This window comes from Somniosus microcephalus, chromosome 11 (genome assembly GCF_052327205.1).
Source record: "Somniosus microcephalus isolate GS21.2 chromosome 11, FLI_Smic_1.0, whole genome shotgun sequence".
Taxonomy (NCBI): Eukaryota; Metazoa; Chordata; class Chondrichthyes; order Squaliformes; family Somniosidae; genus Somniosus; species Somniosus microcephalus.
In genome coordinates this window covers 216,666,748-216,689,797 of record NC_140997.1, presented here as the reverse complement: position 1 = coordinate 216,689,797, position 23,050 = coordinate 216,666,748, and the positions used below count along the sequence as shown (strand labels likewise).

The 23,050-nt window shown below is 46.4% G+C and overlaps 1 protein-coding gene across 1 annotated transcript in view; it reads right to left on the bottom strand.

The window, feature by feature from the left end:
• The window catches only part of LOC147111237 (copine-8-like), an 818,429-nt gene that overhangs the window by 121,039 nt on the left and 674,340 nt on the right, over nucleotides 1-23,050 (bottom strand). The window contains exons 12-15 of the mRNA XM_086001948.1: nucleotides 11,480-11,533; nucleotides 7,469-7,530; nucleotides 7,298-7,344; nucleotides 4,906-5,087 (exon numbers count right to left, since the gene is read on the bottom strand). Coding sequence (XP_085858074.1) covers nucleotides 4,906-5,087; nucleotides 7,298-7,344; nucleotides 7,469-7,530; nucleotides 11,480-11,533 — 345 coding nt within the window. The remainder of the gene's footprint in view (nucleotides 1-4,905; nucleotides 5,088-7,297; nucleotides 7,345-7,468; nucleotides 7,531-11,479; nucleotides 11,534-23,050) is intronic.

The following is a 23,050-nucleotide window of genomic DNA, read 5'->3' as shown; positions in this document are numbered from 1 at the left end:
CCATGCATGCTGTGTTGAAGCAGTTACTGCACTAGAATGAGTAAATAGGGTCGGCAGGACTCTAACATGCTTTTGAGATTGCTGATTATTTCAATTATTATTCATGCATTCCAATTTCTTTTTCCTGTGAGGACTCAATCTTTTATTACAATTCAGCATGTTACCGTTCTGATGGACGAAATATGATTAATTTATCAAGTAACTAAACAAAATTAATTCTGACAATGATTGCACAGGCAAAAATTAATTTAGAGGTAGTACTGTCCCATCGAACCTCACACTCATTGGGTGAATATAATGCATTGCTAAACCCATGTTATTGCTTCTTTTTCTGCCATGGGGAACAGTAACTGTAATTATTTCTAATTACTGTAGCCCATTGATTGTTTGTGACATTTAGAAGATAAAGCAAACTACAATGAGGATTTATAATTTAATTGACTTCTTCCATTCCATCTGTTAGTGTATGTTACACCAGAGGAATTAATCTAATTTTGATTTTATTCGCACTCTCACTTCATACAAACTCACAAATACACAGATTCACTCTTTCAAACTCGTCTCATGGTGGTTCTCAAACTAAGGGACATTGGGGGAAAAATTCAGTTGGTTGCACCACCCGTGGCGCCTTAAGAGGGCGCTAAGTGGGGCACAAACCAACTAGCGCCCGGGCACGGCACTACCCACGCCTCCCGCCAAATTCAGCGGGAGGTTAGTGGTGGTGCTAACCGGTAGTGCTGCACCGCTGGCGATGACGTCATCGGTGTGCGCAGCACCCTGCTCATGCCCCGGCCGTGATCTTCAGGAGCGCCTCCTGATTTACCGCCGGACGCTATGTCCGACAGGGTCAGGGTGGCGTACCTGCGGCTGGGGAGGTGCAAATTAAAGGCGAGGTGCGGGGCGGACATTTTTGTTGTTGGCCGCCTGCCAGCACCTGCCTGCGCTCCCGTCCCTGGCCTCTGGAACCCCACCCACCCGTGGAGTGCCGGCTGTGCTCCAAGAGCCCGGCACTTCTCTTGGGTGCCGGGCTCTTTTGCCTGCACTCCTGATACCTGGGGGCCCAGCTGGGCCCCAGATCGCGCTGCACAAGGCCCCTCCCCTTTAAGAAGGGGAGGAAGGCCTGCAATACCGAAGCGCGACATGCCGCAGCGTGTGGTGCTGCGGCACATAGCGCCACGATATTCACTCGCAGCACCCCAAGAGGGAGGCAGGGCACCTCCAGTAGCGCCGCGCTTCCCTTTGGGGCGCAACCGACCAATTTCCGACGCAGGGGCGCTCATTTTTCCGGCGAAGTCAGTGCCCCAAACGGGGCTATAATGAATTTCTCCCCCATTATCTTTATTTTGGCTGACTTTGAGTCTCATGCTCTTACTCACCCCAAGCTAACTTTCTTGCTCTCACATGAACATATATGGCTAAATCTCAGTCTCACTCTCGGTCCCGCACACCTGGTTAACTCTCACTTGCACTGGATAATTCTCAGTCTCACGATCTCACTTATACAGACCTGGCTGATTCTCAGTCTAATGCTCTCACTTGCAACTTCTAATGATGGAAAATATTAATCCCCTCCGCTCTCTTCTATCATTAAAAATTTGATTGGCTGTTAAAGGTTGGTATTTAGTTCTGTGCCATGTTCTGAGTCCGCATGCATGGAGATTTGCCTCCCTCCAATCAACAGTGATGCAAACAGGTAGTATAGCCACAGCTGTCTACTTGCATTGGTATTAAATGCATTTAATTCTGCACCTGTTAGTGCAGCACAATTTGGGATTCCTGTTCCAGACATTCAATTCGACCTGGCTTTTTAATCTCCATCGCTCTGATTAACTTCATTAGTTATTTAAGGTGCAATCTAGCTCACAGCCCTGGACAATGAATTTTTTCCCCCCATTAATGACACAAATGGTTAATTGGCACTAGGTGAGACCTGTATAAATTTTATGATGATTTGCTTGAGAGATGAACAGAGTTACTGGATTTGAACATGTAAAAGTCCTGGTATCATAGGTATAGAATTGGATCTGTACCAGTCCTAGCCTCGTAGCCATCAATCCTACCATCACTGCTAGGCGAATTGCACTTGTACCACCCCCACTATCATTGGTATCTATTCCAGAAATACCCGACTGCTGGTCCTTCCATGCTATCCGGGGCAAGACGGCAACCTGTTCCCCAATCTCTGCCAATGCCACTCGGTGACTGGTTACTTGCAGAAGCGTAACTGGACACCTTGGGCCGGCTCTTCCTGCCTACCTTCGGAAGAGCACCTGACCTTCCTCCAAGGGCACAGCTGGATCATAATACAAAGTACAGGAAACTTTCTGATATCCGGCACCGACGGGACCGAGCTGTTGCCGATCTATCAAAACTGCCGGACATACAAAGTTAATGTTGAAGCATACGGAGGTTTTCATCTCCGTATCTGACAACAAACACTGTTGCTTAGCAACAGCTTCTAAAGAGTCGGCTGCAGCTGCAAGCGTCTCTAGCTGAAGCTGTTGCTATAGCTACAGACCTTGCAGTGCCTGACTGGGAAAAAAAAAGAACGAGAACTAAAAAAACTTATAGAAAACGGCTCCTGATTTTTGCCGTTAGATCGAGTATTCCGGACATACAACCTCCGGATAAACCAAAGTTTCCTGTACAAAGTAGAGAAATCATGTCTACAAAGCTGTATCTTCACCTTGCGCACATCAGCAATGAAGCTTGGAGAAACAAATACCACTGTCTATTCCATTTCAAATTCACCACTATCTAATATTGAAAATGTATTTCCTTTCAGTGCAAACATGTCTATGAGGATGAAATTTCAGCACAGGATGAACTATGCAGTCATTGGGCATTAGATGTAAGGCTGGTTAGTAGGACAACCGTGATAGAACAGGACACTCAGGATGAAAACTAGCGTAAAAGGCACTGCATTAAATGTACAGAATTCAATACCTGTGATTTACTCAAATAATTAGTTATGGAGTGACAAGTGTTTCGGCAGAAGCTTAACAGAATCATCACTGAATCGTTTATCATGCATCTTGCTCTGAGCTCTCTGAATGCAATGTGACCGTGCAGCAGAAATGAGCTGAGTTACTCGCTATTCAGTTACTGCCTGGAAAAAGGACAGAGATTCTGCTACTGTGCCAGAGAGCAGCAATTTTGACTATTGTGAGTTTCAGTCTCACTGAGGGAAGATTTCCTCTGTGTGCTGTATGTAACTAAATCTGTATAAAAGTGGTCTATGATTTTGCTACAGATTGTGCATTAGAGGAAATCTTTCCCCATTGTGTTACTGATAGCTTGCTGTAATAGTCACTTTATTTAAAAAAAAAAATAGGTTTACCAAAGTCAGTGAACTCAAGAAGGTAATGAACTGTTCTCAGCTAAGCTCAATGTTATCCTTAAAAAAAAAACAGGAGTTCTTTCAGCCGGAACACAATAGTCTCTCAGCCCCTGCTGTTCCAAATTCTGGGAAGAGCAGCAGGATTAGTGGAGCAGATCGAGCCTGAGCCTGGGTCATCACTGCATTCTAAAACTAGTAGTGGGGTTAACATGGCTATAAAACTGTGGGTAATTGAGATAGAGTGCGACAGAGAAAATATTCCTTGCAACAACTTCTAAACTCTAGGCTCTGCATGGCATGTACAGTTGTACTTCTCCAAGTTCAGTCCAGTACTAGATGGGGAATTTGAGGGGGTAATTTTGCCTAACTTGCCGGGCGGGAAACCCACGGGATCAGGAGGAATGCAGGGTTTACATTCCGCCAAATACTATTCTCCATTGACTTTAAGGAAAATTAAACCAGGCAAGGTGCTAAACCAGCGTTGCACCCGATCTCGTCAGTTTCCAGATGGATGGGTTAGGTTAAAATTGCCCCCTAGAGTCCCATTCACAGAGAACAAGAGGGTTCTTCCTCCAAATGTAGCAACAAAACTCTGCACCTCTTTCATTCAATGGTGAAAAGTAACATCATTTTAGAAGAGCAGGATTATTGGCCATTAGAAACATAGAAAAATAGGAGCAGGAGTCAGCCCTTCGGCCCTTCGAGCCTGCTCTGCCATTCAGTATGATCATGGCTGATCCTCTATCTCAAGACCATATTCCTGCTCTCCCCCCATACCCCTTGATGTCTTTTGTGTCTAGAAATCTATCTATCTCCTTCTTAATATATTCAGTGAATTGGCCTTCACAGCCTTCTGTGGTAGAGAATTCCACAGGTTCACCACCCTCTGTGTGAAGAAATTTCTCCCCATCTCAGTCCAAAATTTCCGACCCCATATCCTGAGACTGTGACCCCTTGTTCTAGACCCCCCCCCCCCCAGCCAGGGGAAACATCCTTGTGGTGTATGTGCCTTTAAGAGCAATTATGGTGTATGTGCCTTTAAGAGCCCCAGGTGTGCGTAATGCCGGTAATTGCCACTTGGGCAATATAAGCCTGTGTATTGTGTATATCCTTTAGAAACCCCCCCCAGACTTGCTTAGTAAATACCTATGAACCAACTCCTGTCTTCAGTGTCTTTATCTACACACGGACACTACAATCCTCCCTGCATCCAGTCTGTCTAGCCCGGTTAGAATTTTATACATTTCAATGAGCTCCCCTCTCATTCTTCTAAACTCTAGTGAATACAGGCCTAGTCAACCCAGTCTCTCTTCAAACGACAGACCTGCCATCCCAGGAATCAGTCTGGTGAACCTTCGCTACACTCCCTCTATGGCAAGTATATCCTTTCTTAGGTAAGGAGACCAAAACTGCACACAGTACTCCAGGTGTGATCTCACCAAGGCCCTTATTTTTCACCATTGAATGAAAGAGATGCAGAGTTTTGTTGCTAAAGTGTGTGCTAAAGTATTCCCAGAATACATGGAGCTTCCTCACTGCTGCTCTCCAGCGTAATATTCACCTACCAGTGGAAACTCGTGGGATACTTTCCCATCTGGTGGTAGCTTCGCTCCAAATCCTAATGCTGGAAAGAGCTTGTCACTGTCGTAGTCCTGAATAATCTCTCCAACTGCTTTCAATGCCATGGCATATGCGTTCATCTGATATGGGTTCAGGTAGTGAAGGGAGGTGGGCTGCGAAGGGTTTCCTGCAGTAGGAAAGAAACATATAAAAAATCATGCCAAATAACTCACTCTACATAAAGGCAAGGGTAATGGAGTCTTCATATATATCAACATACTATAGGAATTAAACTACCTGCTGTCCAGGATATCTACCCCGAGAGGTGCCGGGGGAAGGCCCTGAGAATCATTAAAGATGCGAGCCACCCCAGCCACAACCTCTTCGCCCTGCTCCCGTCCGGTAAGAGATACCGAAGCATACGGTCTCGTACCAGCAGGTTTCGAAGCAGCTTCTACCCCCAGGCCATAAGACTCATGAATGTATAATTTATTATTATTTATTACTGTTGTTTTATTTATTATTACATGATTTCTATTAGTATTTTTATCATTGTTATGCCATATTTATTCCAATGTTGGGAGGACTCATAAAAATCAACATTTCATTGTGCAGTACACACGTCTGCTGCATATATGACAAATAAAAAATTGAATTGAATTGAATTGTATATGTGGTATTGTTCAAAATCAATTAAGTCAGTTTTACTTTAGCTCAAACAAAATTAGTGCATTATAGAGCAAATTGGATGCTGTGGTTTCATTCCTCTCATCCCAAAATCATTTTTATCAAAATTATAATTTCTGCCTTTCATTGGCCCAGAATTTGCGATTACAATGATGGTGAACCTGTCAGCATTCGCCGTTATTACTGTGTAAAACTGACAGCAACTTCTGGCGTCCGCACATGCGCAGCTAAACGCGGACATCTGGAAGTTGCTGTCAGTGATACTCTGCACCTCCACAGGGTGCATTGTTGCAGTCTTCGCTGATACAATCAACACAGAATCACTGATTTGACATGGACTTCAACTTTTTACGCACTATTCTCACTGTAAAATCCAATGAAAATGTTAAGCCTTGTTGAATGAGGTGTAACTAAGTTTTTAACGGCGTACTAAGTCATAATTACTGCTGAACAACTTCTCTGTCCCTGAAAAACTAATTTTTTAAGTGTGGAGTCTCATTTCCTCAGAAGACCATTTAAAAATTGCCTGGGGGAGAAATTCGGTACGTTATCTCCTCCCGTTAGGGCCCTTGGGGGGGGGGGGGCAATAACGGGGTGCTAACGACTTGCCGCCAGGGCGCGGTGAGATGAACGACTCCCACTAACTTAGTCGGATGCACCCATTGTGACATCATTGTCGTGTGCATCGCCCCAGTAGCGCCCCAGACCCAAACTTCGGTTCTGCCTCCTGCAGCATTGCCAGCTAACTGGTCCCAATGCAGAGCCTGCAGCGATGGCCCTTCCCTTTAACTGAGCGAAGGAGCCTCGGGTTGCGGCAGCGCTGCACGGGACATTGTGCAGCGCTGCACCACTACCGCCCCGCCTGTGTCCTTTAGCGCTCCAGGAAGGAAGTGGAGTGCTTGATTTAGCGCTCCACTTCCTTCCTGGAGCACAAACACAGAATTTAGAAAAAGCTGGAAATCATTAGTGCCTGGCGCTAAGTTTCCCAGCTTTCAAAAGTTACTGCCCCGAAACGGGGCGATACCGAATTTCTTGCTCCATGATTTTTAAAATAATAATAAAAAAATATATTTTAAAGTTTGTTTATGATATTTCAGCTTCTCCCTTAATCCCATGTGTATGTCCCAATCTTTAATTCGCTTTCTGTACAATGATTAAAAGGTGAATTATATTCCATGCTTTTTACTTCCTGCTTTGCTGTCTGTGAGAATTCTTCAATCTGATTGATTGATCAGCCTGCCTGCTGCCTGCCCTGTTGCTGGATGCCACAGATCCCCTATAAATGGCGCTGACGTAAGAAAACTACTAGACACTTGGTCTAAGCGTTAAACAAAGCTTTAATCAACTGTTTTACAACATGGAGGTCTAGTTGTGTCCTTCACTAGTTCCTGTTAAGAATGTCCTGCGCAAGCTGGGCCCGTGCCCGAGTATTTATACTCTCCCTGGACAGTGCCACCCGCAGGCCGCTCAGTATTATTTCATAAGTCTTTCATGAATGACTGATTCATGTCAGGCGCCAAATTCAAACTGAGGTCAAAGTGGAGGAAATCTATGCTCCAGAGACTGCTAAGACTTTTGTGGGCAGCTTTTTTCGTGGTCGTCGGCGAGTGCCGTTCCTTTGCCGCTGACCGCAAAATCTTATGTTATGCAATTGCACTCCTCCAATACACAAATACAGCATTAAGAGTTCAAGTCCCCATCCAAACTTACCATTAGATGCAGTGAAATCTATTGCCACTGTGAAATTTAGCTGGGTTCTGAAAGAGAGTCAATAACAGAGATGTTCAACACAGTTATGGTGACTGAAGAAATAATTTAGACTCGATCAATAGAACACATAATTAAACAGCCTGTGCATTAAAGTACATGTCTGATCCATACCCGCCCTTAATGTAATCCACAAATGTGAAATCGGAATCCACTTTGAAAGAAAGGAGAGTCACCTAGTGAAAAGAAACAACCTGTCAGTGTGAACAGCTTTGACAGTAATACAGGATTATTATATAATATTATTACACCACTAGTGACATGGTGTTATTACAGAGTACTAGTGGATCTTTCATGCTGTTGCGCTACGACACAAGGGTAGTTTGTATGGAATCATGCTCCCTGTGCAGATTTTCATGTGCAAATCATGAATTTGGATGTGAAGGTCAGGATTTTTCATTCATTTGTTTTACGGCAAGTGCAATCTCCTAAAGGTTATACTATGCTGTTTTGTACTGAGAGGAGTGTTATACCATGTAATGCACCATGCATTATACAGTATAACAAAAGGTACTAAACTGGGCAATGCTACACCTTATTTAGAAAGGGGAGAATTAGGTGCACGTGGGACACCAACTTGAATAAGTATGTCTCCGAGGGCTAGAAATTTGGTGCATTTGCGCCTCTCATTATCGTCCCTGGGGGCGCTCATGGGGTGCAAATTACTTTTCGCCCTGGCGCGGTGCCGCTAATGACTCCCGCTAAATTCAGCGGGAGTTCAGCGGTGGCGGTAACCGGTAGCGCCCCGTCATCACCGGTGGGCAGCGGCTTGTTTTCGCCCCGCCTGCAAAATTGGCCCATGCCCCCAGAATCTGCACCGGGCGATGACAGCGACCGATTCAGGGGGTGGGAACGGAGCAGCAGGAGGCTCGCGGGGCGCTAAGTAAAGGGGAGGTGGCGGGCTGGGGAAAAAAAAAATCGGCCGATTTACTCCTCTTGATTGTGGGCTGCTGGCACGGCACCCCGCTTCCCGGTGGTCCAGGTAGCACCCCGCAGAGTTGTGGACTTGGGCCCTCCCCAGCAGGCTTAGCAGACCAATCAAGGGAAAGCTGGTTGCAGAGCACGTCAACGTATGACGTTTCATCGAATTGTCATCGTTTGACAGCTCTGTGAAGCTATCAAACACTGACATTCTCTGTAGTTTGATGAGGACTTGCATACAAGACCTCATCAACTTTCTTTCTTTTACAGAAATGAGATGGTTGTTGCATCTGAGAATGCAACGGCCATCTCTCATCTGCAATACGGAGGTCCGAAAGTCTCCGCATACAAACCGACTGAAGCCTGCAGGAAGAAACAAAGGTAAGTACACTTTTACAAACACTTTGCACTTACCTCAGATACTCACCTCTACACTCTTGCACCCATCACTTACCTTACCTTACTTACTTTTGCACCCCCCCCCCCCAACCCCCGCAGACCCAGTACTCACCTCGCTGAGCTGGCGTGTTTCAGAGCCTTCGGGAAGCCCGCACTTGTGAGGGCAAAAAGAGGATAATCCTACTTTCTGCCTGTTAACTACCTGTTAACAGGCAGTTAATAGGCTTTAATCCCTTCCCGCCTCCAAGGAGACAGGACCCGGCGCGGGACGGCTACCCGCCTCCTGGAAAGATGGCACGGAGGCGGGTTGGATGGGGTTAGGCACCTGCCCCCAAATTCTGCCATAACAGTCCCGCCTCCATACCCGCCTCCCCAGGGTTGGCAAAATCGCCCCCCTTGTCTTCAATTGTCATATTCAGGACAGTTTTGATTTGTCAGATATTTGGTATGCTGTCAGCTTCTTAGAAGGTGTTGGTCAGTTTTTGCCTTTTTTCTAGTTTTGGCAATTATGCAATTTCAACCCGAGTGTGTGGAAGTGTTAAGTTGTGGTGTACAATGTGAGCTGTTGTCTTTGTTGCTGTGGGAGTCACAGTGCACAGGCTTGTTCTGTAAACTTTGAAAGCAGTGTTAAGTTTGTTTATGTGTGGTGGAGGTCCCTTTGTTATTGTGGAATAGCTGGGGAAAGAGCTGCACTCAACTGTGTTAGAGTGATGAACATCCACCAGGATGTGGGTGGAGCGACATTAATAATTGGTAAAGAGTGTAACAGATTACAAATCCCAGATTGGTGGAAATCAGTCAGTTGGACCTGAGAGCACAAAATTCAGCTCTGTAAGCCTGTTCCTGCAAATCACGTTTCCATGTACTTTTTTCAGCAGTTGCAGTCGGTAATGATTTTAGTTCATAGTAGAAGAAAATAAACTTTTTTGGCAGGTTCAAGAGAACAATATAGGCTGGAAATGACTATTGATTATAATAGCGGTTGAACGCCTAATGTGTTCGTTTGACATTTCTCTATCAATTATTAATCTGTTCATTTGAGCTTCATCTTATAAAATAATATACTAATTCACGGGACTATTTTCATTTTCATATTTCAAATATATGTAAGCCTTCTAACAGAAATTATTTTTGGCTTGAAAGATAGAGCTACAGTAGGTTCAAAAATGAAGCAAATAAAGTGTCAAAAGTCAACATTTTCTTGGGCTGGGGTCTACCATGCCCCAAGATTCCTCTCAAAAATAAATCTCATGCTTTCAGCATTCATTTCCCCTTCATTCATTTCTAAATCTCTCACTGCTACAAACTGTGGTTTTGTGTATTTTATGTAAGTGACGCAATGTTGGGTATACCTGCAGCTTAACAACAGCGTTATTTATACATTGCATGAATTCCATAGAATTACGTAGAATCTAAAAGACAGAAACAGGCCATTCAGCCCAACTGGTCTAATACTAGTGTTTATACTCCACACGAGCCTCCTCTCACTCTAATTAACTCTGCCCACCCTGCCCCCGTATCCCTCTATTCCCTTCTCCCTCATGGGTGTTGTAGGGCTGGATGAGATTATAGCGTTAGAGAGGGGTGAGGCCATGAAGAGATTTAAACATGAGGAGGATGACGTAAGAAAACTACTAGGCACTTGGTCTAAGCGTTAAACAAGGCTTTAATCAACTGTTTTACAACATGGAGATCTAGTTGTGTCCTTCACTAGTTCCTGTTAAAGAATGTCCTGAGCAAGCTGGGCCCATGCCCGAGTATTTATACTCTCCCTGGACAGCGCCACCAGCAGGCCGCCCAGTATCATTTCATAAGTCATTTCCACATGAATGACAAGATTCATGTCAGAGGACAATTTTAAATTTAAGGCGACTTGGGACTGGGAACCAATGTAGCTCAGCAAGGACAGGGGACATGCTGCGGGATAAGATATGGGCAGCAGAGATTTGGATGAGCTGAACATTACAAAGGATGGGAGGCTGACCAGGGGAGCATTGGATAGTTGAGTCTTGAGGTAACAAAATCCTAGATGAGTGTTTCAGCAGCAGATGGGCTTTGGTAGGGGTGGAGGTGGGCAATCTTACGGATGTGGAAGTAATTGGTCTTCGTGTTGGAGAGGATATGGGTCAGAAGCTCAGTTGAGGGATGAATAGGATGCTGAGGTTGCGTCCAGTTTGGGGAGGGGGATGGAATTGGTGTCAAGGGTACAGAGTTTGTTGTGGGGGGCCAAGGACAATTGCTTCAGTCTTCCCAATACTGGAGGAAATTACGGCTCGTCCAAGACTGGATGTCAGACTAGTTGTCTCACAGTGCAAAGGCAGATGGGGTCAAGAGAGGAAGTGGAGAGGTAGAGCTGGATGGCATCAACGTACATGTGGAAGTTAACCCCATGTCTGTGGGTGATGTCGCCAAAGGGGCAAAGTGTAGATGTGGAAGAGGAGTGGGCCAAGGATAGATCCTTTGGGAACTCCACAGGTAACAGTGGGAAGAGAAGCCATTGCTGAAGATGCTCTGCCTATGCTCAGATAGGTAAGAGTAGAACCAAGTGAGGGGAGTCCCACTGAGCTAGACAATGGAGGAGAGGCATTGGATGATGCTGGTGTGGTTGACCGTGTCAAAGGCTGCACAGAGGTCGGGCAGGGCAAGAAGGATTATGTTATTATAAGCCTTTTTATCAGTTTTGACTTGCTTTCTAGTTTATATAATTTCAACCCAAGTGTGTTGAAGTTTTAACATGCTTCACCATTGTGTTGCCCCTGCCCCCATCCCGCCTTGCTTCAGCGATCTATTTGTGATGGTACTCACTGTTCCAGAATTAATATACTTCTTCTTTTTCCCTCTTTTCTTTGGATTTAAAACCTAAAAGAGACAACAAAAGATTATTTATACTTGGATGATGATAGTAGGGATGTGGGCCATGATGCCACATCTGTTGGTAAACATTCTTAATTTTATAAATTAGAATACTATATATAACGTGTTATCACATGGTTTGTCACATGGTTTAGTATGAGCATGCTCAGTTTGCTCTGGCCTAGTAAAGCTAGCACATTGACTAGCAACTCATCGTGTCTCTGTCCTTCATTTGTTCTACCCACATATATTACACTATATGTAATTAAAAAAATAAATAAAACCATACTGTGTAAATTTATGCCACACCAGAGTTAGGGTTGATGTCTGATTGGGCAATCCCAGTGAGAAACTGTGCTTGCAGTGAGCACTGGTCAGGAAAGTCTGGGCTGCAGCATCTGATTTCCCATCCATATTAAATGGATGGCAACTCACGGGCTGTAAGCCCATCATTTCCCGACCGGCGGTCCCTGTGAGCACCACTCCTCAACAACAACAACAACAACTTGTATTTATACAGCGCTTTTAACGTAGTAAAACGTCCCAAGATGCTTCACAGCAGTGTTATAAGACAAAATTTGACACTGAGCGACATAAGAATTAGAGCAGATGACCAAAAGCGTGGTCATAGAGCTAGGTTTTAAGGAGTGCCTTAAAGGAGGAAAGAGAGGTAGAGAAATTAGGGCAGATGACAAAAATCTTGGTCAAAGAGGTAGGATTTAAGGAGCATCTTAAAGGAGGAAGGAGAGGTAGAGAGGTGGAGAGGTTTAGGCAGGGAGTTCCAGAGCTTAGGGCCTTGGCAACTGAAGGCACGGCCACCGATTGTTGAGCGATTATAATCAGGGATGCTCAAGAAGGCAGAATTTGAGGAGTGCAGAGATCTCGGGGGGTTGTGGGGCTGAAGGAGATTACAGAGATCGAGAGAGGCGAGGCCATGGAGGGATTTGAAAACAAGGGTGAGAATTTTGAAATCGAGACGTTGCTTAACCGGGAGCCAATGTAGGTCAGCGAGCACAGGGGTGATGGGTGAACGGGACTTGGTGCGAGTTAGGACACAGGCAGCCGAGTTTTGGATGACCCCAAGTTTACGTCGGGTAGAACGTGGGAGGCCAGCCAGGAGCAGGAGTGCCTGGTTGGGGAATCAGTCCTTTGGCGTCTGCTACCACATGAACTTCCCCGAACATGGAGGTTTCGAAGCAGTCTGTCCCAGGAACTGAAAATCTCTACTCTAAGGGATCAATGCTCCATTAAGATATTAAATCAGTTTAAGTATTGTAGATTATAGTGTGCTCAGAATTCCTCAACACACAGCTAGTGCAAGAGCGCAGGAGTCCTTTTCTCCAGTCTGAAATACGGTCATTAGGCAGATCAAAGAATCCGAACATCCTACCTCCATCTCCGCTTCGTAAGTCTGCAACTATCATCTTTCTTAAAATGGACAGCACTTAAACCCATCTGCATTCAATCAGACGCTCCTGAGCAATCTGCAATGCTGGGTGTTAGTGCTGGCTCATGAGGATTCAATAATGTGAAGGTTTATAGCTGGTTAATCAAATCTAATGTTATTTGATTATAGGCCTTCTGGACGACATGTTCATGCTGAGCTGTTGGTATTTGACCAAACTGCACGGACACCCAAAAAGCTGGAGTGGAGTCAAACAACTAATGGATTCTCCGAGCCGGGCTGGCCATGCCTGGGATTGATTTCTGCAGCTTTGTTTTTTCTCAGAAACGCACCTCCTACTGCACCAGTGTGAATTTTTCCACTTCCGACACCTAATGGCCTCTCAATGAATTTGTCAGTTTTATGCCAATTCGTGCCAAATTATAGCCAATTTTGAGATGTGGGTTCACACTCAATAGGAACTATGGCCGGAATTTGCTTTAACCGAGCGGGTCGGGTGTGCGCAGTCGCCATGGCGGGTCGGACCCCGTTGTTCTTTTCATCGCACTCCTCAGAGCGACTTTCCCTTAATGGCGCCTATTAAGGCAGGCCTGCGTGTTTCCTGGCCCTGTTAAATGGTGTCAGTCTGATGACGTCATCGAGGACTCATTTCCAGCCAGGATATTTAAAGGAACCTTGGCCACATTGCATTTGAAGTTTCATCTAGGAGTGTGCAGGCACTATATTTTAGCTTTTGGGTCTTGCTCAGCCTTGCACACATGGCTGCACAGAGGCAGAGGGCTGCACCCAGGTTCTCAGATGACTCCCTCCATATTCTTGTGGCTTCCAGCTGATGCTCTTCCTCCTCCTCCACCTCTGAAGAGGCTGTGGGCTCAGTGCCTTGCTCCTCATGCTGCGCTAATCCTCGTTGCTGCGCTATTTGTGCAGCATGCAGCAGACGACGACGATTCTGGAGACCCTGGCTGGTGCGAACTGAAGGGCTCCTCCAGATCTGTCAAGGCCTCTGAAGTGCATCTTCAGCATGCCTATTGTCTGCTCTATGACACACCTGGTGGACATGTGGCTTTCATTATATCTCTCCTTCGTCTCAATACTTGGCCTCCTCAAGGGTGTCATGAGCCATGTCTTCAGTGGATAGCCCTTGTCTCCAAGCAGCCAGCTGGAAAGTCTGTTTGGAGGTGCGAAGAGCTGAGGGAGGGTGGACTGGTGCAGGATGAAGGAGCCTTGACAGCTGCCAGGAAGTTTGGCGCACACATGCATGATGATCTTTCTATGGTTGCAGACGAGCTGCACATTGAGGGAGTGGAAGCCCTTGCGGTTCACCAAACAGTCCTGGGTGATAATGGGGTGTCCTGATGGCCACATGTTACAGTCGATGATGCCCTGCACCCGTGAGAAGCCAGTCAGAGCAGCAAAACCTAGCGCCCGCTCAGCAACACTGGCATCATCAGTGGCAAAGTTGATGTAATTAGCTGACATGTCAAACAGGGCATCGATGACCAGTGTGATGCATCTGTGAGAGGACGTCTGCGAGATGCCGCAGATGTCTGCTGCAGATCCCTGGAAGGAGCCTGAGGTGAAGAAGTTGCGGGCGCTGGTGACTTTGACAGCCGCTGGTAAGACGTGTCCACCAGGTCCCCTGGGCTCCAGCTCTTGTTCCAGCAAACTGCAAATGTCTGCAACGACCTGGCGCGATAGCCTGAGCCTCCTTTGGCACTGCTGATCAGTCATGTTGAGGAAGCTCATCCTCTGCCTGTATACCCTATGTTGTGGGTATCGCCTCCGGCGCGGTGCAGCCCTGCGCTGATGCTCTCTATCCTGTGGAGCATCAGGTTGTTGAGGAGAAGGTTGGTGGTGTTGTTGTTGCTGCTGGTGTGCCTGGTGCTGCTGGTTTTGGGGCTCATCGTGGTCCGATTCTGAGGACCAAGGTGAGACAGTATAAATGGCACCTATGCTGATGTAATAGATGGCAGGTCAAGTAGGGATCAGAGAAGCAATCTGTCAATGGTGTGATAGGTAGTAGCAATGAGGTGACAGTGGTTTCTAAAATAGCAGAAAATATTTGCAAACTCTAGAGACCTAAATCTGTGCTAAAAGTGCACTCAGCAACAGCATTTCCCTTAGGAAAATGAGCAGGTGTCAGTATTTATTGTGCTTTCCATGCTGTGCACTAATGAGCTGGATCAATGGCCACTGAACTTCCGCCTGAGCTTGACAGACGTGGTTCCCGAGCTGCGTGATTCTCGTGGTCATGTAGTGAAATTCAAAAGTTCTGGTTAAAAAGACGGTTAAGGGTCTGACAACAAGCTGATAATGATTAGGTTGCCAGCCTCTGCCGTTCGGGTTAAAGGCGTGAGGAGGCGGGATGATGGCGGGTTCCCGACCCGCTCCGATTTATTTCCACTTTCACTCCCGACCCGTCTCCAATCCAGTATGCATGGACGAATGAAAACTCCGGCCTATATTGCGATTTCCCAAACTCATTTCACATAAGATCCTCAAAGTCAGCTGAGAGAGGAGGTTTTCACTTTATCAGTTTGGGCTGATTTCAAACCCAGGCCCAGAGGTGAACGGGCAGGTTACTAACTCACTAGATAATGAATGGATTTTACAGCTGATTTCTGTGCCCTGTAGGCTCTCGCAACTCATCCATCCAGTTTCTGGGCACTATAACAAGCGGTTTACCTACATTTATAACTGAGCAAAGCTGTAACTGCAGCAATTTTTATTCTGCTCCTGATCTAACAGCCAAGGCTGGGATGCCCAATGAAGAATTCAAGGACCTGATCCTGTCCATTTACAAAGGAAAGAAAGTTGTGAATGGTCTTAACGTTAAATGGTAAATTAAATCACAACCATTCCCTGATTTTAACTCCAGGTGGATTCCCCGCTCGGGCCTGAGTTAAAATTACAGGCGGGTCTCAATGATGTCATCGGGCTGCAACATGCACATGTACAGAAGGACCCCTCTGTTGGTTCCGGGCGCCTGCCCTTGCCGCCTGCTCGGGAGAGCAGGTTAAAATTGCAGATGTTGCGACCGTGGCGGCTTTCGGACAGGTAAGTGCCCGGGCGAATTTAACTGCCCACCCGCCAGATTTCTGCTGAGCGAGTAGGGTTAAAATCGCCCCTAAGAATAGATGTAGAAAGAAAGAATAAGGGTTATTAAAGGTTCCTAACTGGGAGTTCCAAAGACTACTTGACCTATTACCAACATTCGTTTGAAAACAGCCAGGCGAGCTTTCAGGAGGGGATGAAAGATAACATGGTCTGTGTTAAAAATGAGCAGTATCCGAGACTTGGCAAATGGGAACACAACTGACAACCAGTGGCTGCAGTGCTAGACAATACATTGGGCTTGTCCCATAAGTTGCTGTCACCAGACCTGGCATTGCTGTCATACAGATGCCAATACAATTTGTGATGAATATGAGGTTTGATGCTTATTGCTATTATTATATGTGAAGGGGTCTCCCAAACAGAGACACATTCCACGCACATTAAATCCCTTAAAGGATAACACCTGACCCCCAAGTTTGTTGGCTGAAACACAATAGATACTGGGTACAAGTTTGCACTGAGATTATACAGGAGCTGTCCACTGTTAATACAAGACACAGCTATGGGAGACACACAGCATTTACTGAGCAGCTGTAAACATCTGGGATGCTAAAAAAAACGAACAGGGATTCCTCCAACACTAACACAACTTCTCCTGTTCTTAAATAACATCTTCTCTGCTGAAATGACAATACCGCTAAACAGGTTTGCAGCTTACCAGCATAATAGTTACACATGAGCCGTGAGAATTAATTATTTTCTCACCTCTTTTAGGCTTCTTGCACCAAGGCACCATTCCCCAGCAATGCGAGCAGGCCATGGCCGCTCTGTCATTGGATGCTAAAAGACTCACCCTCCCTCCTTTTGAGGGAGCACATCTGCTCAGCACCTTATTTCGATTGCCTGGTGAGGTTGGGATCGCAATGGGCATCAACCTGTGCCCACCCATTTTGTGGCACTGCATGTTAGTTCACCGTTGGATTGCCTTTAATATGTTTTTAAGGTTTGTGAATATAATAAAGATCTCATGAAGTTATACCACTGATTGTGCATTAGTAAAACCTGTTCATTTCTGTTCGCTACTGATCAAGTTGCTGAAGTCCCACTGCCTGGTGCAGTCAGGTGGCTTTTTAAACCTATATTTCGCATTTACTAAGAGATAATTCTGTGAGATTAAGCTATTTGTCATAAAATAATAGCTCGTTATTTTGCAAGATCAGATAGCTGCTTTAATGTTGACAGAACCAAAAAGTAGCTGGAGTGTGTTGGGAAGAGATCTAAGTTTCCGTCTGCAAAACCCTCTAAGTTGTAAATCCATTGGGAAAGTCTTGAGAACTGGCCAGGAATAGAGACTTGGGCATTTAGTTTGGGATCTCGAATCTTCCACCATGGAAGGTCTCATCAGAGAGCAGTAGAATAAAGCAAGAGGCAGGGCTGACCTGACTGACGGGGAAAGGGAGTGGACAACTAGATTCCGCAGTGTAGCTAGGATGTTGAACTGGAGATGCCGCAGTAGGTTTAATAATGGAGAAGTCTCAGAAACTTCCAGATGGTGATGATGGCTGTAATGAAGCCTATTTCAGAAATGAAGTTTATGGAGTTGGCTAATGTGGATTGTGCCAAGTCAATCGAAAATCAGTGCAGTCACTTGGAAAAAGGAAAATAAAATTTCCCCCAAATACCCCCCCAAAAAAGTCTGCCACTACCTAACTGAACCAACAGCTATACAGACCTGGCAAAAGATGTGTGGGGATGAGCCAATGGCTGTGCACTTTCCTATGTCATGGCTAAAAACCTTTCTGCCCAAAATTCAAACATCTCTGTTAACCGGCAAAATTCAGGAGTAGGTTCAGCTAAGTTTTACTTCGTATTAGTGGCCGTTCCTGGATCTGTGGCCGTGTAACCGGGGTTTCTGCACCTGTTGCTGTGCAACAGGGACGCCTGGATCTGTGGCCGGGGTTCCTGCACCTGCTGCTGTGCAACAGGGAAGCCTGGATCTGTGGCCGGGGTTCCTGCACCTGTTGCCATGCAACGGGGAAGCCTGGACCTGTGGCCGTGTAAGGGCCTCTCGTACCTTTTACTATAACTCTCTGTAATCCGGACTTTTTGATAAACCGGCACCATGCCAGTCCCGTCGGTGCCGGATAAAAAAGAGTTTCCTGTAGCAGCAAGCCCAAAGAACAATGTGCACTTACTTGCAATCCCTTCCATCATATAATGTGAGGTCTGAAAACAGGTGATTACAGCCTAATCCAGCTTTTCTGTCCCTCCCTACTCTCTGACATATTTCACACGGTGTCTGGGGAGGCTGCACTTACAAGTTACTGAAAACTTAACAATTGATGCTGTGAGAGTAATGGGTTTTATTACATTTAGATAGGTCTTTGCTTCCTGTATTATTCATAAAATGCCATTATAACTATTAAGTAATCAGCCACATTAGCCTCTTGAACTTTATAGTCCTTTTAAAGGGCCATCATTTTCCTTCTAGAGCAGAGAGAATTAGTTTTAGACATTGATTGCAGCCAACAGCAGAAAGCATTATCTCAATTTGCATTTATATAGCACCTTTCATGTAGAAAAATGCCCCAAGGAATCTCAGAGGCATAAGAAAAAAAGCTGCCAAGCAGAGAGATTAGGAAGTGTGGTCAAAAACGTGGTCAAAGTGGTGAGGTTTAAGGAGGGTCTGAACAGAAGAGAGTTGTGGAGAGACAGAGGGGTTTAGGGCGGGAATTCCAGAATGAGGGACCTTGGGGGGAATGTACAAGACACATAGAAACATAGAAACATAGAAGGTAGGAGCAGGAGTAGGCCATTCGGCCCTTCGAGCCTGCTCCGCCATTCAATGAGATCATGGCTGACCATCCAAACTCAGTACCCTGTCCCTGCCTTCTCCCCATATCCCTTGATCCCTTTAGCCTTAAGAAATATATCCAACTCTTTCTTGAATATATTTAATGAACTGGCCTCCACCGCCCTCTGTGGCAGAGAATTCCACAGGTTCACCACTCTCTGGGTGAAGAAATTCCTCCTCACCTCTGTCCTAAATGGCTTATCCTTATCCTTAGACTGTGACCCCTGGTTCTGGACTCCCCGGCCATCAGAAACATCCTTCCTGCATCTAGTCTGTCCAGGCCTGACAGAATTTTATAGGTTCCGATGAGATCCCCTCTCAATCTTCTAAACTCCAGTGAGTATAAGCCCAATCGACACAATCTCTCCTCATACGTCATTCCTGCCATCCCAGGTATCAGCCTGGTGAATCTTCGCTGCAGAGGAACAGAGAGTACGGGGGTGGGGGAGAGGGGTTTGTAGTACTGGAAGAGGCTACAGAGGTAGGGATAAGCAAGGCCACAAAGGCCTTTACACACAAGGATTGAGAAATTTAAATTTGAGATGTGGGGCAGGGGGATTAGGAGCCAATACAGGTCACTGAGGACAGGGGTAATGGGCATGTGTGATGTAGTGTGGGGCAGGATACAGGCAGCAGTGTAAGTATTTGTTTTCACAAGGCATAGGCCTGTATTTGGGGTTGTTTCTGAGATGTCATTTTTGTCAACTTTTGCTAGTTTTCTAGGTTGGAATTTCTATTGAATTCTTTTTTTTTTTAACTCTGCCTGTGTTCAGTGCTCGTGACCCATCACCGTAACTGGACAGTTAAAGGAATGATGAAGCAATCGTCTTAGAGAAACTCTTTTTGTGGACTCATAGAATGGCTGGTTAGGCCACAACTGGAGTATTGCGTCCCGTTCTGGTCACCACACTTTAGGAAGGATGTGAAGGCCCTTGAGAGGGTGCAGAGGAAATTTACCAGAATGGTTCCAGGGATGGGGGATCTTAGCTACAAGGACAGGTTGGAGAAGCTTGATTTGTTTTCATTAGAGCAAAGGTGGTTGAGGGGTGATTTGATAGAGGTGTACAAGATTATGATGCGTTTGGATAGGCTAGACGGGGAAAGGCTGTTCCCACTAGTTGATGGTACAAGGACGAGGGGACACAGATTTAAGGTTTTGGGCAAGAGATGCAGGGGGGACATGAGGAAAAACTTTTTTACGCAGCGAGTGGTGAGGACCTGGAACTCGCTGCCGACGGAAGTGGTGGAAGCGGAGACACTCAGGCCTAGAAATTGGGTTTTGGCTTAGCCAGGGCTTTAGCGCCGGAAGTTAGTGCCGGCGCTATGTCCCCTGCGCGCGCCAAAAATTCAGTGGCGCTGCGCCCAAACGGCTGCCGGCGCTACTGAAGGGTCTTAGCGCCTGGAAAAGGGCGCTAACTGCCGTTTCGCGCCGCAATTCCGGCGCTGCGGCACCCGATGCGGTGCGGCAGGCTGGGGAAGTGCAGGCCTCCTCCTTCCGTTAAGGAGGAGCTGCCTGCACCTGGCCGCGGCCCGCGCAAATCTGCTTAAAAATGAGCCCGGCACCTCGGACAAGTGCCGGGCTTGCATCTGTTCCGGGGGGGGGGGGGAGAGAAGTCCGGGGAGGGAGCTGCGGGCAGGCGGCCGGCGGGAAAGCGGCCGGCCGCCGCGGGGCCTTTAATGCGCCGGCGCTAACTGCAGTAAGGCACCTCTGACAAAACGCTGGTTGCGGCTGCCACGGGCGAGGCGGCCGCAACTCAATTTCGGAGTTCGGGCGGGTTACCACGGCAACCGGGACGCTGCGCACACCGATGACGTCATCGGTGCCGGCGCAGCGCTACCGGAGCAACGCCGATTTAGGGCCCCAGGGAATTTCACTACTGGCCATAACTCCGGCGCAAGGCCCTCTAGCGCCTCAAATGAGGCGCTAAGGCTACTGAATTTTCAGCCGTCAATGTTTTCAAGGGGAGACTGGATAGGCACTTGAGGGAAATAAACTTGCAGGGCTACGGGGATAGAGCGGGGGAATGGGACTGACTGGACTACTCTACAGAGAGCCAGCACCGACTGGATGGGCCCAATGGCCTCCTTCTGTGCCTTTATGACTCTATGAAACAGCGCAGAAGGAGGACTTTCGGCCCATCGGCCTGTGCCAATTTTAACAATATAGTAAGTCAAAAGCTGCATATAACACTTCGATGAACAGAAAGTTCAATACTCTCTAATACTGTATGGATTCTGTAATACTGTATGGGCTTGTGCGTTGGGCTGGAACGGTGCGTGGGAGGGGTTAAAATTGGGCGAGTCAGCTTACCGGCCCGAGGTAGATCTGTTCCCATCCGCCATCATTTTCTCTTTGCCAACATTCAAGTCGCCTGAGGCTACATCTGCTGGCAGGCAGTGACTGATTGAAATGTATAAATTGTGGCTTCATGTCGTTACTGGCGTCATTGCAACTCGCTGGGGCGGGGGGGGGGGGGCGCTGCCTAGGCGAAAACCCACCTGATTCCTGGCGGTAGGTAGCAGAATCGCCAGAAGAGGCCAAGATAAAATGTATTTGTTATTTTTCGGGGGGATTCGTTTGGGGGCCAGGAGGCGCATCATAGCAGAAGAGCAAATATTCGAGAACTTGATTTATATAATAGCAAAATACAACTTGTATTTATATAGCGCCTTTAATGTAGTACAATGCCCCAAAGTGCTTCACAGGAGCGTTATAAGAACATAAGAAATAGGAGCAGCAATAGGCCACTTGGCCCCTCGAGCCTGCTCTGCCATTCAATAAGGTCATGGCTGATCTTGGGCTCAAAGCCACTTCCCCGCCCACTCCCCATAACCCTTCACTCCCTTATCTTGCAAAAATCTGTCTATCTCCACCTTAAATGTATTTAATGACCCAGCCTCCACAGCTCTCTGGGGCAGAGAACTCCATAGATTTACGACCCTCTGAGAGAAGAAATTCCTCCTCATCTCAGTTATCAAACAAAATTTGACACCGAGCCACATAAGGAGATATTAGGGCAGATGACCAAAAGCTTGATCAAAGAGGTAGGTTTTAAGGAGCGTCTTAAAGGAGGAGAAAGAGGCAGAGAAGCAGAGAGGTTTAGGGAGGGAATTTTAGAGCTTAGGGCCTTAGCAGCTGATGGCAGAGCCGCCAATGGTGGAGCGATTAAAATCGGGGATGCGCAGGAGGCCAGAATTGGAGGAGCACAGAGATCTCGGAGGGTTGTAGGGCTGGAGGATGTTACAAAGATAGGGATAGGCGACGCCATGGTGGGATTTGAAAACAAGAAAACATTTTAAAATTGAGGCATTGTCGGATTTGGAGCCAATGTAGGTCAGCAGACAAGGGTGATAGGTGAATGGGACTTGGTGCGAGTTAGGATATGGGCAGTAGAGCTTATGCAGGGTGGAAGATGGCAGGCCAGGCAGGAGAGCATTGGAATAGTCAAGTCTGAACAGGACTTGATGTGCATTAGGATACGGGCAGAAAATACAGACAAGGTTACTTCCATCTGATGAAAGGTCATCGACCTGAAACGTTAACTCTGTTTCTCTCTCTATAGATGCTGCCTGACCTGCTGAGTATTTCCAGCATTTTCCATTTTTATTTCAGATTTCCAGCATCCACAGTATTTTGCCTTTGTACTTCCATCTAGTGTTGGGGCAGCCAGCTCGGTTTTTAACTGGGCTGTCCAGACATTTCTGAAATATGAACAGGCCACCAAAAGTCTAGCCTAGAAATAATGGTTGGCGATGTTAATGGCAAAATACCTACCATGTTCATATGACATTCCTCTGTGTGTCACTTTAACGTATACGGATTAATACCTGCATTACAACAGCAGACAGTGGGAGGTATGGTAAATTTTTGCCCGATAATATCACCAACCATAATTTCTAGTCTCCTGACTTCAAAAAGTCAGCGTTTCTCACTTACTCTATGTGATTATGATGTAGAAGTATTGGTTATTAATGCTATTAAAGTTTTATTGAATTTTGATCAGTAGCAAAGAAAATATCAGAACTCATGCCATGATTCTAGCCCATGCTTTCACCTTATCCTGGCCTTTGTCTGGCTTTAGAATTGGCAAAGGGTGGCATCCTCTGTAAGCACACAGACTCTTCTACATAAGAACACTGGTGTCAGTTTATATATACAGGTACACTATCCCTTATCCGAAAGCCTTGGGACCAGCTGAGTTTCGGT